This window comes from Rhinatrema bivittatum, chromosome 9, assembly GCF_901001135.1.
Source record: "Rhinatrema bivittatum chromosome 9, aRhiBiv1.1, whole genome shotgun sequence".
NCBI lineage: Eukaryota > Metazoa > Chordata > Amphibia > Gymnophiona > Rhinatrematidae > Rhinatrema > Rhinatrema bivittatum.
Window position 1 is genome coordinate 99,865,094 of NC_042623.1, and position 18,132 is coordinate 99,883,225.

The 18,132-nt window shown below is 38.6% G+C and overlaps 2 protein-coding genes across 7 annotated transcripts in view; one reads left to right on the forward strand and one right to left on the reverse strand.

The window, feature by feature from the left end:
• Positions 1-18,132, forward strand: part of IMMP2L (inner mitochondrial membrane peptidase subunit 2) — a 1,785,698-nt gene that overhangs the window by 749,058 nt on the left and 1,018,508 nt on the right. The window lies entirely within an intron of this gene.
• Positions 1-18,132, reverse strand: part of LRRN3 (leucine rich repeat neuronal 3) — a 116,619-nt gene that overhangs the window by 8,079 nt on the left and 90,408 nt on the right. The window contains exon 2 of one of the 2 annotated variants that reach the window (XR_003858758.1): positions 6,048-8,953. Coding sequence is in view for 1 of the 2 variants with exons in the window: in XM_029616959.1 (XP_029472819.1) it covers positions 6,483-8,609 (2,127 nt within the window). In the remaining variant the exon portion in view is untranslated. Of the gene's footprint in view, positions 1-6,025; positions 8,954-18,132 lie in introns of those variants that run through there. The other variant, XM_029616959.1, reaches the window with a different exon arrangement.

The following is an 18,132-nucleotide window of genomic DNA, read 5'->3' on the forward strand; positions in this document are numbered from 1 at the left end:
ACAAGTTGGGATGTATAGCATCATTTTCATATGCAATGCCATTTTGGTAAGGCATTACAAGAAAATGTAAAGCATAAGCTTTCTGGGGTGGGCACTTTCAGCTGAACAGTACGCAGTTTGGTGCTGTGCATCTGACTTTGCCATCTTGTTCAGCCCCCGGAGTTTCTGCTTTGTTAAACTAGCTGTAGTTGCCCATCCCAGAGAGCTTATGCTTTGATTTTATTTGCCATCCTCTGCCAATAGGATGCAAAAATTAGCTCTGTGGAGTGGGCACTTACAGCCAGCTGAACAAAGCGTAAGCTCCCTGGGGTGGGCAACTGCAGTTAAACAATACGCCAAACTTGGATGCACAGTGCCGGTGTACTGCTCAACTCTAGGCGCCCTTCCCGAGAGCACCAGAAATTAAACTCCTGGGTATGAGGAGGAGTAAACTCACATTTCTGGAGGCCAAAGCTATTCTATTGCTATACCTATTGTATCAGAAACAGCCAGATACTACCACAATGGGCAACCAGAATGTGAGTTAAGTTTTACTTCTTCTCTGACCCAGGACTTAAATTTCCAGTGTTAAGAAAATGTGCTTTACGCTGTCTGTCTTTGAGTGCACCTCTCTGAATGGCAGTGGAATAGCTAATTCTTTTACGTGGGATTTGCATGCACCATTGCTAATCTTAGTGCTGTTTTTTCCTCCTGTTTTAGAGCACATTTTTTAGGAATTAAAACCCACGTTCCATACCAGGCAATCTTTTTGTCTGCACTGAACGTTATTTTACCAGAAGATGTGGTTTATTTAATCTGTCTATATGCTTATTAAATTTTGTGCTTTAGCTTTGTATTTACCACAGCTTGTTACGTGATTTCTAGGGAAGACATTTTTATGGATGTTCCTTTTGTAATCTGCCATGAACATTTGTGTGATACATTGCAGGCTACACATTTTAAATACATTCTAAATTCAGAGTTAACGTCCACCAAAACAAGTCACGCTAAAACCTCTGCTAACATTAGCACCCCTTATTACACTGTGCTTTTAGTCATCTAGTCGCTGCTCTTAAGGGACTGCAGGAAAAATGGAACTGTTGTGTACGTGGTTTTTTTCTGTTCCAACATATGCTGAATTTAGAAACACATTTTTTTCTTAAAAAGTTATTTTTACCACATGTTCATAATTCTGAGCAAAATCATAAATCATTTAAACATACTTCTAAATAAAGCCCTAGGCGCGCCAAATTCGGGAGATACTTGCACAAGTGGGACCGGCGCGCGCCATGCAGATTTTAAAAGGCACTCATGTACGTGTGTATCTCCCACTACACGTACAAGTCAAAAGGTCAGAAAAAGGGTGGAATGTGGGCAGGGCATGGGCATGTTTGGGGAAGGCCAAGAGATGTGCGCATAGATGCTTACGTGCACAGATGCGTGCCGGGGTTCCCTGCTGCGTAACTTTACTATTGCTGTGGATGGCGTGTAAGTACAAAAACAAAATATCTAGGCTAGGCAGTGGGGTTTTAAGGGTTGGGACTAACAGTGGGGAAGGGAGGTTAATAAGTTAGGGGAGTCTGAAAGTCCTGTCCCTAAAGTGGGAGAACTGGGAACAAACTGGAAAAATAGGGTATGGTGTTGGCGCACGTCCATTATAAAATTCCTCCACTTGTGCGGTAGATGCGGCATTTGCATGCACATGCACGTGTCCATTTAAAATTGTGCACACATGTACATACATTCAGCCTATTTTATAACATGCGCACATATACACATCTATGTTATAAAATGGCCACGTCTCTGGACGCAGGCTGGCAAACATACATACATGTGTGCCCACGCAGCTGTTTCAAAGTTACCGTCTATATGTTTAGTAACAGATTAATAAAGTATTTCTCAAAGAATTAAGATAATATATGGCTAGACATCTAAGAACGAGATATGAGGAGATCTTAGCATAATTGGATTTTTTATATTTTTTGTACCAGATTGGTTTATAAAGTATATTGATTTTGCGCAAAAAGAAAAAAATACCTGATTTGAACATTTTATAGCTAAGTAAATGCTGTTAATACACTGAAAACTGTTTAACTAGCCAAGCAAATTTACCTTTTCTAGTATACAAACACTACATTTTGTGTGCATAAAATTCCTTCTTTCCAATATGGTTAATATGTAAATATTATTTATAAAGTAAGTATTTGTTTTCTTACATAGAAGTTGTCATCTACGTTTTCATAGTGGTGAAAATGTCTTTTGCTAAGGTGAAGTTGCTATGTATATTATAACATGTTTCAGGCATTTAGCACAAAAATATTTTTCTTTTCTAGCTAAATAAATCTAAATACATTTTCTCCACATTAGAAATCACACTAACAGACTAGAATTTATATCTCTCTTATCTACACACTCACACACATACTGTAGGGTGCCTGATATATTTATCTAGGCAAAGCAAATATTTTTCTCATTTCAGTGTTCACAATTATCTTGGGTATTCAGTGTGCTGATGTCCCATTGTGATTTGGCCTGAAACAGATGAGATTCTCACCCGTGAGTTATGCTAGTAACAAGTTCTATATGTATCTTAGGCCAGAAGAGAAACAAACAAGGGCCTTGAGCAATACAGCAAGATCCATGGACAAAACTCATACAATATCTGCATTCTGAAGTGTCATATTTCGGTTCTGGTGTTTTCACAAATTGCCAGGTTTTAAAGCATTGTCCAAAGTGCTGAAATATCTCATGATATATGGACATGTCTAAGTGATAAATTCCAATGTCAACATATGTGCTATGGTGATTCATCAGATTTGTAAAATGTGTGTTTAGGATGTATATTGAGTTTATAAAGATCCCAGCTGTAGGTGTCCGAGAATTAGCTATACAACAAAGTACTCAAAAATTAATCAGAAAAAATCATAATGGAATGTGTTGCTAGTCCAATAAAAAGATATCATTTACAGCTTGTTGCTTGACCCTTATTTCTACATATTCAAATGGACTAATACAGCAACCCAAAAAGTTTGCTCATAATGGAACAAATTATTACAAATAGTGACTGATGATTTTATTTGATAATAAATAATCATTTATCTATGATGATTTTGATAGTTTATAGTTGGCTTGCAGTAAATTGAAAACATTGGACACATTATTCCATATAAGCAACTTGTTGGCACTACACCAAGGCTTTCAAAACCTATCCTGATCAGGTTTTCAGGATATTCACAATGAATAAACCTTGGGCAAATTTATGTACACTGGGTCTCCTCTGTATGCAGATTTATCTCATAGACAACGTTTTGGATAGTCTGACTTACTCTAGAATCCCCAGGACAGGTTTGGAAAGACCTATGCTATACCATTTAAAACCTACTATATAAGAGATTTTTTATTTTTTTGCTAAGCAATGTTAAAAAAATATATTTTCTCAAGAATATTAATTTAAAATAAGTCAGCAAATATGTTGAATCTGATAATATTGGACTAACTTATTACATATGCGACTTTTAAGCACTATGCTGCCTTTATCAGATCAATAGTACACAGTCACCAAGGCATGTGATTGTCTGCATATTCTATTACTGCTTAGACACCTTTATTCATAACTGACTCTACTATTTAAACATAATATATCTGTGAAGTTGTTTTTTTTTACTAATTTCATAATGGGAGTAGAGCTCTTGAAAGCTTGTCACACATATGCTTAGTCCAATGAAGAGATATCATCTACAGCTTGTTTATTTGATTCTTATTTCTGCATATTTAGGTGGACTAATATTGCAACCACAATTCTTTACTCTATAATTTTAGCAATTCAAAGACTTGGATATTGAATGTCTAGAGCTGCAGGGTATTAGCTGTATAGATGCTATGTTGGATCGGTATGCAGATGCCGCCAATAACCCAGTGCTGCACCCGGAGCGGGAGAAGGGGTGTGGGTGCAGGACACTCACTGGCCCAGATCTTTGGTACCTTGGTACAATGAAGGTGGTGGAGGATGCCATACTTAGCCGGCATCATCAGTGCAACAGCATCATGTCCTCATTTGGGCATACACAATGGTAGGGAAGGGCTCTGCTGGCCACTGGGATAGCTGGAAAATGGGGGAAGGATCAGGCAGAATGGGCGGGCCAGCAGGAAGGACCAAGGCAGGGGATGGACCGTAACGTACCCAGCATTCCAATTTGGGCAATTTAAAATAGTAGGGATGACCGAGGTCATGACCTGCAGGGCAGAGAGACTATCCTCAGGATGAGGCTTATGAGCCGTCCCTTTTGCTCCTACTCCACGTGCTGCTGCCGTCTCTGCATCCCACCCACCCTCTCAGGCCTAGATAAGTCACAACTGGTTAGCTAGTTTTCGCTGTTAGTGAGTTGCCTCTCATTGTAATTTACTGTGTCACAGCTGGGGGTGGGGTACCCGCGCCAGGAGGAGATTTTGGTTTGGAGGCAGTGCATTGCATGTTTGTTATGCTATCATGGATCTGCTGGGAGCTTTCTGCCATCAGGGCTGGTTTGGCTCCTATGTGGCGGCAGACCGGTTAGCCCAACTGTCAGGGATATTGCCTTGCTTGTGCGTAGTGCGTTGACCAGGAACACCCATGAAGAATACCTCTCAGAACAACTGGGCTTTCTTTGCCTTTGGTGGGTCCAGGTCCTGAGGTAACATATTGCTTGCCACAAGAGTGCTTGGTAGAATGTCCTTGTTATGGCTCGGGTACTTAGGTGTTACTGTACATTTGTTCATTTATTACATGCAATAACCTGTGTCCAATTTTAGTACCAAATAAGCAGTCTGCCTTTGCTGTGTGTAGTGTAGGGGGGGCGTTTGTGCTGCCATCACCCCTTCCTTCATAATGAAATGGTCGTGGATACCTGGGTTATTTTGATATTGTGCTTCAACGTGAATGTTTTTATCTTTTCACATTTAACTTGTTGGCAGCAGAAACTGTACTGTAAGCATGTGTGGTTCAGTCTAGTTGTGATAGTTGATTGCAAAGTATGGCCACTTAGGGCCTTATTCAATAAAGAATTTTTTTCCTTAGGGACAGAATAAGAAAAGTCATTTTTCAATAAGACCATTAGTTGTGAGAAATAAGAGCAATTTATCTGCCAAAATTGTTATTCGGTGGTCATTTGTTTTGCAACATTTACTAGTTCATTAATCACTCCTAATTTTCCCCCAAACAAAAGAATAATCAGATTTACTCCATCCTATGTATCAATACTACTCAGTTGCACAATCAGCATGCTGTACTAGAATAGTATGCAAATTTTCATGGACTGTTTTTCAGTTTTGTATTTGGTGTTAGTGTTGTAATTATATAGTCTGAATTATTCAGTTGTGTACATAATATATTTATAAAGTTTTTGGCTAAACTCTTTGAATTTCTCTGAACTTGCAGAGTTACAACTTCTAAAGACCAAACAACCTACAACCAAGATAGATCCAATACTGGATTTCAGTTGTTTAGTAATTAATTTTATTATGCCGACTATGCATCTATGCATTTTTTCTAAACAGCTAAAATGTATTGCTATCCAGTGGATAAAGTAAATTGCTATTTGCTTTTTAATATTATGGAAGAGTATTTTATTATATTATTTGTATCATCTTGAAGTTATACCATGCAAAATAATCTAAAACAACAGAGGTACTACTTCAGTGCAAATGATAAATCATTTAGGTACTATCTGTAGGCAAATTGATGCTTAGTGTGATACTTGAATTATAGACCTTAGGCTGAAATGTAAAATTTAAGAGAAAATATAAAATGTTTCTTTGGAGCTTAGCTTCAAAGATCTTTGGTTCTTTTTGCTCATTTAACTGTTCCCCCCCCCCCCTCTCTCTCTTTCTGCTAACTAATTAGAATACTCATCTGATGGACATCTGATAGATTTTAAGACCCTAATTTTTATACAGATATACACACAACAATATAATACATTTTACTTGTTTAGTATTATAACTCCCAAGGCATAGAAAGAAATGGGACATAAGCATGTTTGATTTTAATCAAAAATGTATTTTTCTTCATAAAAAATGTTTTACATACTCACTGTGTCTATTCTACAGAATGTTTTTCCATACTGTAACACCACATGTTGATTCTAGTTTATCTGGTTACTTCAAAAACTCTGGGTTAAAATGTGTAATACAGCACAGGAGGAGGTATTGCTCAGTTCCACTACTCTTACACACAGTAAACTGTATAAAAAGCAAATACAGAAAATTCTGCTGTCCATGTGTAATATATTCTGAAATTACACATTGAGTCCTACAAAAATGAAGTAATTTAATTTGGTTGGCACAGTACCACTTGAAGCCAGTTATATAAAAATCTTTTTATGCAGTATCAATACAGATTTTCATTTGCCAACGACCATGAAATCAGGACCTCGTATTCCAAAAGAGTAATGTCATTCTGTCTCTCATGTAGCACAAGCAGAATCTTGTGCCACCTTCTTTTCACAAGTTGCGTGAAAATTCAGATTTTATGATCTGGAGGTCGGTACACCTATCACAGTTGCTTTTACTTCAAGTGCTGTACTTTCCTTTCTGCTTTCATTCCAGAGGCTGCTGAGAGGAGGATAAAGTTCATTAAAAGCAAATGTTGTTTTTTGCAAGTTATTTTTTAAATAATTGCATCTTGCATCGCTTCCCAATTCAACTGGCATGAAAATGAATAAAAATGCCACTGTGATTACTCCAAGGAGACAACCAAGAATGATAATTAATGCTGTTGTATTGATCTTTTCATTATCCTTCAATGCAAGGCCCACATTTTTCGTGGTGACATTGACACATTGTTTTTCATTTTTCTGGTAGATGTTGGGAATATCTATACAAATTTTGTAATCAGTTGATGGATTAAGATGAGTTAGATTGTATACTTTAACATCAGAGGGGATCCGAGCACTATGAGCAATCTGAGTATATTCATTTGTTACAAAAGCAGTCCATTTCACACTGGCCTTTATTATCTTAGAACTTGCTTTCCATGATACCAGTACTGAATTAGATTGTACTTCTTTAACATTAATATTTAAAGATCCATTGATGTCATGAGGTAAAGCACCATCCACTTTAATCAGAACTGTTTTTAGGTCTGTGCCTACCAGGTTAGTTGCTGTGCAAGTATACAAACCTGCTTCTGTCTGACTTATATCACTTATTTCTAAAGTTCCTTCAGAGTGAACATAGAAATGATCTGAAATAGTGTTTGGCAGAAGTTTGTGACCTAATGGTGTTATCCAGTAGATTTCTGGTTCTGGCTCTGCTGTTGCTCTGCAGTGTAACAAAACCGAACTACCAGCTTTTAAATCCAAACTGGAGGGGAAACTTTCAGGAGCTATCAATGGGAGACAAATTTCCATCATTTCTCTAAAGTGCACCTGTCTAACATTTTGCCCTTGAAATTCCGGAGGATCCACACAAAATAGAGAATCAAGCTCCATAAAACGAATATGAGTTTTATTCATGTTAATCCAGCGAATGACACAGTCACACCTGATTGGATTGCTATGTAAGCTTATTTCCTTAAGGTTAGGCAACAATTCTATTGTACTCCGGTATATGGCACTAAGTGCATTGCTGTTGAGCATGAGTGATTCCAGTTTAGGAAGTCTGTAAAATGCACTAGGATTAATGTACGATAATCTTGGATTATTGGTTGCTTCTATTTTTCTTAAGTCTGGCAAATTGTCAATAGCAAGACTGTCTATAGAAACCAATTCAGGCATGTTATTAATTCCCAACTCTTTTAAGTGTAGCATATTACTAAAATCCCCTCTTCGTATTCTGTTGATAGGATTTTTGTTCAGATCCAAAAATTTCAGATGTATAACCTTTTGGAGTGCAGTATGTGGAACTTTAACAAATTTGTTGTCGTAAAGGGATATGCTTTCTAAATTTTCAAGGCCAACAAAGGCATTGTCAGGTATTTCTGTTAGGTTTATTCCTGCTAAAACCAGACTGCGCAGATTTATAAGAGGCTTAAAGTTCATATCTTCAATTCTGATTATTGGATTTTCTCCAATCATTAGAATCTCTAGGTTTGGAATAGCTTCAAACCACTTGCTGTTGATCACTTGCAATCTGTTTGAATTAAGGTGAAGTCTGAGAAGGTTATGAATGCCTGTAAAAGCTGCTGGTGCAATTGTGGATAGCAAGTTGTGATTAATGTAGAGTTCTTGTAAATTGTGCAGCCCAGAGAGGCATCCTTCAGGTAGCTCAGTAAGTTTGTTTTCCTCAAGATACACAGAAAGAAGCTGAAACATTTTGTTAAGATTGATATTGGTCATTGAGGACAAATTATTTTGAGATAAGTCTAGCCCTGTTAGGTTTATTGGAAAGTCTACAAAGTACTCAATTTTTTCAATATTGTTAGTCTGCAAAAGTAGAACCTGTGTATCAGCAGGTAATCTACTTGGGAAATAAAAAAGGTCTAAATCATTACAGTCCACTGTAGGAGCTTCCATATAAATTGATTTAGGTGTGAACCAAGGTCTGATTTCACATGTACATAACTGTGGGCAGTCAACTTTTTGATCTTTCATGTGTAGTGATGAAATAGTGCTTAGACAAAGTAGAAAAATGATTTTAAGTGACATTTCCTTCATCTTAACTTTGTTCAGAAAAATATTTGGACTTTAAAGAATCCACTCTTGCTTCTTTTAGGTTCAATATGCGCTGGTCATTTCATAGAGAATACTTGCATTTGTCAAATAATTGATGGCATAGAAGCACAGAGTTTGTGTTTGTAGAAACAAGCTGCAATATCCTATTCCAAGCAGATCATGCATATTGTGGAAATGAAGGTCACTGTATCCTTGATAATGAGCAACTGATAATCCTATTGAGGATGAAGTGTGTGCAGATGGCTACTAGAGATTAACCAATTAATTTAGTTGTATTAACTTCAGTTTCCATGATAAATTAATATTTTCAGGAATTGCAGGATAACCTACAATAGAAGAGAAGGAAATAATTAGTTTGAAAAAGTATGGCAAGCAAGAGATTTAAATTGTTTCTATTACATTTATTACCTATAAAAAGGACTGTAGTGCCTAGGATAGTATCCAGCGGATCTAAATTGTTACCCTAAAATGGTATGCCCTGAGGACCTGGTTGAGAACCGTCAGGTTTTCAGGATATCCATAGCCAGTTTGAGATAAATTTGTTTGCAAAACTATATCATGAATTTTGAGAATTACTACCCGGAAATGCTGTTTGGACAATCCTTGATTGTTTGATATTAAACCAAATTGAATGAATTAGTTTGGTTCACATATTTAAGGCTACTTTGCTAACTTTGCATCATCATCTATGTACACATTTTTTTCTATATTTTTTTTACACTTAAAACAAAAACCCTCCAAAATATGAACATTTTTTTTCAGAATGCTAGTAGCCAGATTGATGCTGGAGAAAACAGTTTTCTTTGCGGATTGCATAACATATATTCTTTTCTAGCCTCAGTCTATACATTATCTTAGATTTTCTTTTCAGGTGTCTTGAAATCTTACATGCAGTCATTATTGGACAATTTGTAAGTTGATCCAAAAAAGGTAGCAAAGAAAATCTATTTCAATGATAGTTATTGCAAACTAATAAAAGGATGAAGAAATCTATTTTGACTATAAAAACTGGCAATATTGGGTACAGAAATATGGTTTGAAAAATAATCATCTTTCAAATTAGTTCACAGTTATACCATCATCAACAAAAGGTGAAGTCCTAGCTAAAAATACATAAATTGAAATCAGATTTTAACTGGATTATATTAGATGAATATAACCAATAAACTAAATGAAGGATTAGCTATTAGATGTTTGTATACCACCATACAAAATTGATGATGCACTGGCTGTTTTTATTTATCTTTATAGTTCTGGGAAATGGTTTGCATTAAATTATAATCTAATTAGGAAGATTCTAGTATACTCACAGTGATAGTATATCTATCATAATGTCTTTTATACTACACTAGAGATTCAGTTTAATTGCTGCCTGCCTTGGTTTTATCTAAAATTAAATTTTATTGCATTGTCTAGTAACAAAAAATAAAGCATTTATGATAATAAACTTATTGCAGTGAAATAATACTGTTTTATTATTTCATATACATTATTTATAGAATATATTACAATTACAAAAAATTCTAAATAATTGTAAGCACATTTGTGATAGATCCTACATATAGAGATTTATACATATTAGGCCCAAAGCTATTGTTTCTATGATAAATTCCTGAAAATAAACCATTACATAATTTTCAGAAGGGTTGGGTTTTATAGCATTAATTTAAGAAATAAAGTATAACACCAAGCACATTTTTAAAGAATGTGGTCATTTTTCAGTTGCATCTGTTGCACAAGATTATTGACTTTGTGGTTTCAACCACAAAATGATCATATGTAGACAAAACAGTTCCATGGAGTTCCACTGTACTTTAATAAAACAAATATATTTATATCTGTGTGTATATACCTATGTACATGTGTGTGTGAAGGTGTTTATATATGTATACAAAAAAATAAGCAAATTTACCTCGCTTTCTAACTCTAATGTAAATTCTACCTTTATTAAATCAAAATACCATTATACAACATAAAAGAAATTGCTACAATGCTGCATCTTACATGCTCCTTTCACATTCTTTCATAATCCACTTATTTCAGTCCACACTCTCCATAAAATCCACTCTCTAATTTTCTTAATCTTTTAAAATTACAAAGTAACAGCTGTATGCTTATAATAACCCCTAAAGATGTTCTACTTATTTTCACATAAATTGCAAATATATATAAATATGGCCACATTCAAACATTGCAGTCTTTAAAGGTTATACACAGTTCATAAGTACTTGCTAGAAGTTGTACTGAGTTCGCAGGTCTCTCACTTATCTCCCAACAAGGTATTCAAGGATTCTTCAGTGTCTGCAAAAACTAGTGTGCACTATTTGCATGATTTGTTAGTTCATACTATGTTGACTGGGTAGCGATAGGAGAGTGTTCAAGTGAGGGCATTTCATTTGTAATAGCTGTTTAGCATGTAAAAAATGTCATGCATATTCAAATATTTCATAAACCATATTTATCCATTAAACATGTCATAAAAGGACATTTCACATGATACTAAGCAGGTGGTGTATATAGTATTGTGCCCTTGCCAGAAGATCTATATTGGTCACACTAAATTGGCTATAAAAACATGCATTATCCAGCACAAATCATGTATCCTCACTAAAAAGCACTGGCTTGAACAAAATCATGAAAAAGATCAATTGCGGTGTTGTGTCATATACCAGTTGATATTGTCTCAGGGAAGCAATGTCTCCTTATTACAGCACAGAGAACAGTTCATCTTTAGAGAGCAGACACTATCACCTAATGGCCTTAACTTGCTTATAAAATGGGAAGTGTTTTATTGACAATTTCGATAAAGTTCTATTCAGTGAAAATGGGATGGGTTCAACATTGTCTAAACTTTGTTTCCTTGTGATTGGAGGGACGTCTTTAATAAAGATTTCCTTAGTGAAACAGGAGGGGTTTGGCTTTAACTACATGTTATTTCCTGATAGTTGGAGACAGGATCTCAATAAAGTTTTATTCTTGTAAAAATGGGAGAGATTTAGCCCTATTTAAATGATGGTTCCTGGTGGCCGTGAGCTAATGTTTGTGACAGTACACGCTGCCAGGAGTTTATTCCACTGAAAAAGAACAGGTAGAAAGTTATGGGTCAGGTTTAGGCAGTTTTGTAATAAAAGGAAAATGTATGTGTAAGATAACATTTAATGTGGGTTAGGTTATGAGTTTTTTTTTTGTTATTTCAGGGCAAGATAAAGATAATGGGTGATGGCAGCCACAGGATTGCATAACATTTTGGGACTTACAAGCACGTTGTAACAAATGAAACAAGGTCCTTGTTGGAACTTCTTGCTTTCTTTCAAAAAAAGATTTGTAAACTTTGCACTATGTTCAGAAGGGGCTTCTGCTTTTCTTAATGAAAAGAGTTGTGAATTCTGCTCTATATTCAGAAGCAGTAAGGCATTTCACTTTTCAAAAAAGAGCTATTTGCACCATGTACTATCCCAGAGGCAGTGAGGAAGCTATTTGTAAACCTTGCATTACTTTTTGTGTCAGTGAAGAGTTTGACTTGTTTAAGAGAGAGACCTGTAAACTCAGCACAACCTCTAGTAAATACTTATGAACTATATATAACCTTTAAAGACTGCACTGTTTGAATGTGGTCATCTATATATTTGCAATTTATGAGAAAATAAATAGAGCATCTTTAGAAGTTATTATAAGAATACAGCTGTTATTTTGTAATTTTAAAAGTTTTAGAAAATTGGAGCGTGGATTTTATGGTGAGGGTGGAATGATGTATGTGGACTATGAATGATGCAGCATTGCAGCAATTTGTTTTTATGTTGTATAATGGTATTTTAATAAAGGTAGAATTGTATGAGAGTTAGAGAGCAGCATAAATTTGTTGATTTTTTTTGCGTAAATATTATAAGATTACCCCTCTCTGTATAGCTGTAATAAGTGCCATTGATATGTGTGTGTGTGTGTGTGGGTGTGTATATATATATATATTTTTTATTTAATTTCGATTTTTATATTCCACTTTTTGCACTTTTTTTCAGCACTTCAAAGTGGATTACAACTCAGGTACTGTAGATATATATATATATATATATATATATATATATATATATATGTGTATTTATATCCTTAGACATGAACGTCTTCAGTCTGCATGGCAAATGCCAAGATAACAGCTTAAACCAAGCTTTCTAATGTTATTCTGGCATGAGCCTCACTACTTGAGCTTGCATTCCTCCCTTGCATCACTACTTGTTCAAATGGTTTCACGGGTGCCTCATTTTGATTCCCGTGAAAACATTTTGTATGTACAATAAGGGGCATCAGTGAAGGCACTGCATAGGAAGGGTTAAACTTTAGTCAGTAATTGCACATATTTAGCACGCTAAGGCTAAAGCAAGGCATGAAAGTTTGGTTGGAGAAATCGCAGCAATAAATTAATACAGCTAAAAAGTTATATGCAGAACTTTATCCATGGATATTGAATGGAAGATTTATGATCCTAAGTCCTATTGAGTATCCAGGACAAGTTACACATATAGGGGTAGGTTTTAAAAAGTGCGCGCTCGTGTCCATTTGTTCATGCTACCCTGCACATGCACATGTATGTGCTGATTTTATAACATGCATGCATGTGTGGGCGGTGCACACAAGGGGAGGAGGACTTAGGAAATTCCTGTGCGGTGACGCATCCCGGCCTTCCCCAGTTCTCCCAATCTGCTCCAATTAAGGATTAGACTGGGAGGAAATTTCCCTACCTCCCCACCTCACCTACCCTACCCTTCCCCTCTCCTCTCCACCCCCACTAAATCCAAGTTTTGGGGTTTTTTTTACCTTTGTTCAGCAACTTACTTCAGTTCCCGAACTGAAGTAAGTTGCGCGCGTTGGAAGCCGGGTCTTCGGGACAGAGAACAATGGTACTGTCCCGGCCCTGCCTGCCCCTTTCAAGGAACCTGGCATTTATGTGTGTACTGGGGTTTATGCGCATGGCCGGGCCCCTTCTAAAACGTGCTCGGCATGCACAAAGTCCAGCTATGTGCATAATCCCTGGATTTTACACGCACAGGAGATTTAAAATTCACCCAGTAATGTTCCCTGATAAACTTGCCACTCATTGAATCACTGAATGTTGACTTCTATATTATGTTTTTTTTTAACTTGTGCATAACTTAAAAAATTACATGCATAAAACTGTTCCATGTTCATCTTACATTAAGGGCCAGATTTTCAAAAGGTTATGGGCGTAAATGGCCTTTCACGCACCAGGCCTATTTTAAAAAGGCCCGGTGACATGCGTAAAGCCCCGGGTCGCGTGTAAGTCCCGGCGCTTTATAGAGGGGGCGGGGAAGGGACGTGGCCAGAGGCCTCCGCTTGGCTGCTGGGCCGGCGCACGCAACTTACTTCAGCCCCAGGGCTGAAGTAAGTTGTAAAACAAAAAAAAGAAGTCATCAAAGGTAGGGGGAAAGGGCGGGGGAGGTAGGGGAAGGGAAGGTGGGATGGGGGGGTAGGAAAGTTCCTTCCGAGGCTGCTCTGATTTCGGAGCGGCCTGGGAGGGAACGGGTGAAGGCAGCACAGCTTGGAGCGGGCTCAGCGTGTGCAAGGTGTACAATTGTGCACCCCCTTGCGCGCGCCGACCCCAGATTTTATAATATGCGCACACCTGCACGCGCATGTTATAAAATCCAGCATACATGTGTGTGCACCGGGTAGCGCACGCACTTGTACGCCCACCTGCTCCTTTTTAAAATCTACCCCTAAGTCAATGTTTATGCCTATGTATATTGGGGTAGATTTTTTAAAAAAGCACGATCGCGTACTTTTGTTCGCGCAGCAGGCGCAAACAAAAGTACGCTGGATTTTATAAGATACGCGCATAGCCGCGTGTATCTTATAAAATCCTGGATCGGCGCGTGCAAGGCTGCTGATTTTGGGCAGCCTGCGCGCGCCGAGCCGCGCAGCCTGCCTCCATTCTCTCCGAGGCCGCTCCGAAATCGGAGCCACCTCGGACGGAACTTTCTTTCGCCCTCCCCTCACCTTCCCCTCCCTTCCCCTACCTAACCCACCCCCCTGGCCCTATCTAAACCCCCCCTTACCTCTGTCCCTAGATTTACGCCTGCTAGAAGCAGACGTAAATCTACGCACGCCAGCGGACTGCTGGTGCGCTGTCATCCGACCCGGGGGCTGGTCTGGAGGCCTTGACCACGCCCCCAGGCCGGTGCCACGCCCCCGGTCCCGCCCTGAAATGCTGCGTCCCGCCCCCGAAATGCTGTGTCATTCGGCCCCCGCCCCCGACACGCCCCCTTCAAAAAACCCCGGGACTTACGCGCGTCCCGGGGCTCTGCGTGCGCCGGCGGCCTATGCAAAATAGGCGCACCAGCGCGCGAGGGCCCTGCTCGCGTAAATCCGCCTGATTATGTATGTTATGGGATTGCATTAAGTCCATTGTATGTCATAATATGTATGTTATGTTGTAAACTATTGCGATCTTTATTTGGAATGATGGTATATAAAATAAACTAAATAAATAAATAATTGCATAAATAACTCTAATAATAATTAAACATTAGAAAAAACCCAAGTTTGGCCAATTAGACTGCTCAGTTGCAATATTTATATGCTCATTTGGGTAAATGAGCATATAAGATTCCATGTTCAATACAACTCTAGTTTTCCATCTCCCTTGTCTTTTACCTAAACTTTCAACCCCTTTTATATATCAGTCCCAAGAATCTCAGAATGTGTTAAACTGCTGGCATCTGCCACTTCCACTGCTAGCCTGTAAATCGTTAACATTCTCAAAATGGAATCTCTATAAACCGCTATCACCTTCCTCAACAGGCAAAGCAATCAAATTAATACACATTTTTTTAGATGGAAAACGGCTACTTCATTAACACGGGCATCTGCGACCATTTGTCGCTAAAAAGGAAATGGGGGGGGGGGGGGGGGGGGGAGGAATAACAGCGGCACACACTCACAGATTCCAAAGTACCATAGAGACCAGATGTGGAGCAAAATTGGCCACAACTTGATTAATAATAACGGTATAAAGCCATAACCGTGTACCTGAGCTATAACATAGATAGAGCTGTCAAAGCACCCCCTTCAGTGCAGGCAGCATGCCGTCTCCAGCCCGGGGCCCTTTGCAAGCAAGCAAAGCCCTGCCTTCCTGGAGGTAATTATCTTCAGGGTGTTCCCGGAGACCTGCCTCCCCCAAGCAAGGTGATTGCCCAATCGAAGGATGGGGGCGTCCGGTCTGCTGTTGCTCCAGGGCCAGCAGGCCCTGGAGCAACAGACAGCCCCCGTCACATCAAAGTAGGGTATAGCACCTGCTGTGCACTGCCTCCGACTGGTGGCTCCCTTTCCGACTTGGGTACTGCCGCCACACTGCGACAAGAAAACAAACATAACTAACTCTTACTAACAAGTCTGACTTGCCACTATAACCATACCATTAAAAAGGGTGGGTGGGTTCACACTGAAGGCAGTAGCGCGGGGAGCAGGAGCCAGAAGTGACAGAGGTAGGGCGTGCTGCCCAGGTAACTACCCACCCTGCAGCCTTTGCCCCCCCCCCCCCCCCCCCGGGACAGCCCCCGGGTTTCAAACTGCCCAATGAGCCATCCCCGGAATCCTGCCCTGCTCTCCAAGGCCTGCGCCATCGTCAGGACTTCCCCTGTTCCACCCCTCTGCCCTTCTACCTTCCCCATTGCTGGCCTCAGAGCACTCAGCCATGCATGCCTATGATGGGGGGGGGGGGGGGGGCGACATCAGCACATTGGTGACATCATCACATGGCGCCGATGCCACTCCCACTGGTGCCGCCTCTGACATGCTGCAATGAAGTGCTGCAGTCCCCCTCCCAGTCTCGCTCCAAGTGCGGTGCGAGGTTATTAGCAGCGTCCGTGCACCAATTCAGCACCACACCTACATTAGCCAAAGCACCAACCATGGTTATTGTGCCTTATTTGCAATCAATGCCACCATGTGCATTTTTTTCTTTGCAAAAACAATAGCTTATGGACTATTGAATTTTACAAACTTAAGATTCCACAAGAATATCTTGAAAGTGTCTGTTATCACTTTTTTATAGGTTATTGTGCCATAATTGTAATCAACAATGCCACCACTCCGCCCATGTTTTTTTCTTTGCATATAAAAATAGCCAAAGAACTATTCAATTTTACAAACTTAATCCAAAAGAAATTTTGAAAGTATCTGAGTTATCAACTCACTTTTCTTTTACACAAGCCACCAAACGGATATTGCCACAGCATTTAATTTTGCACACATTACTTATCTTTGAAGACCACAGTTGAAAAACCCGCTGTTATGGTCAAGATCCCTAAAGTTGTCACATTCTGAAACCATATCTTCCTCAGGGGTGATTGTATTTTCTCTTTTGCAAAATGCTTATGGGTTCAATCAACATCCTTTAGGGCAATCTCTAATTTAAAAATATGTGTTTGTGAATTTGAACAGTACCCTGACTTGACTTTTCACTGATCAATACATTAAACGGCTGTAGTATAAGTCATGACCTGGAAACATCCAGTAAGCTACAAGATACATTGAACAAAAACAACAAACTGGTTAAAAAGATGGCGGTTTGAAGGCTGTGCTGCTTCATTTCACTGCCAATCCCCTAAGGAAGATACTGTTTTGAAACGCAGCCACATTCTAATGATCATAACTAGTTAAGTCATTGTTCAAAACTTCCTGCCTCCCCATGCTCATTGAAATTTGTATTTTAAATATGATCTGTCCATGCAGATTACCCCAATAACTTCTTGGAAGCCCGATAACAGTCTTGCACTGCTATTTGGGTTGTAACCACTTCTCTGTGCAGGTTACTCCTGCAGGTTTTTGGAAAACCATTGCAGTCATATCATTGCTATTAGGGTCATAAAGAGCACTCAGTGCAGGTAACCCCTTGGGTATAGCCATGACCCACTGAGTAATGCTTCCACTATCCCTTCATGTGCTGTAAGTTCTAGATGCAAAGTTTTAATCTTATAGTTGTAATGTCTAGCCCTAATAGAGTATACTTGTTTTTGGACCATTTTCAAAACTAAATGATACAATTTTCTATCAATAGGAATTTATTTCAAATGTTCTAAATGTAAACAGGCAAAATATCAGTCTGCAATCCTTGTCCCAAGCACAGGGATAAAAGAGGGAGTGCTCCGGTGTTTCTTAAAGACCTGCAGAGGAGTCATATACTTTGCAACCAAATTCTAACATTTGGAGACATATTGTATATAATAAATGAGCAGTAATAGAAACAAGGCACACGTAGATGTCACCTTTGTTTGAAAACAGAAGGGATTAGAAAGGAAACCATTTTGGACTCTAATAAGTTTAAATGATCCTTATAAATTAAACTTTTGTATATAACTAAAATATTTTAAAATTTAGAGCAGTTTTTGAAAGTTAAAAATTAGTTTGCACTTGTTGTGTTGCACCACTAAATTGTTTTCCATGTACAAACTGATTTAAAGTCAGTATGGTACCAAAATAGCTTTTACTTTGG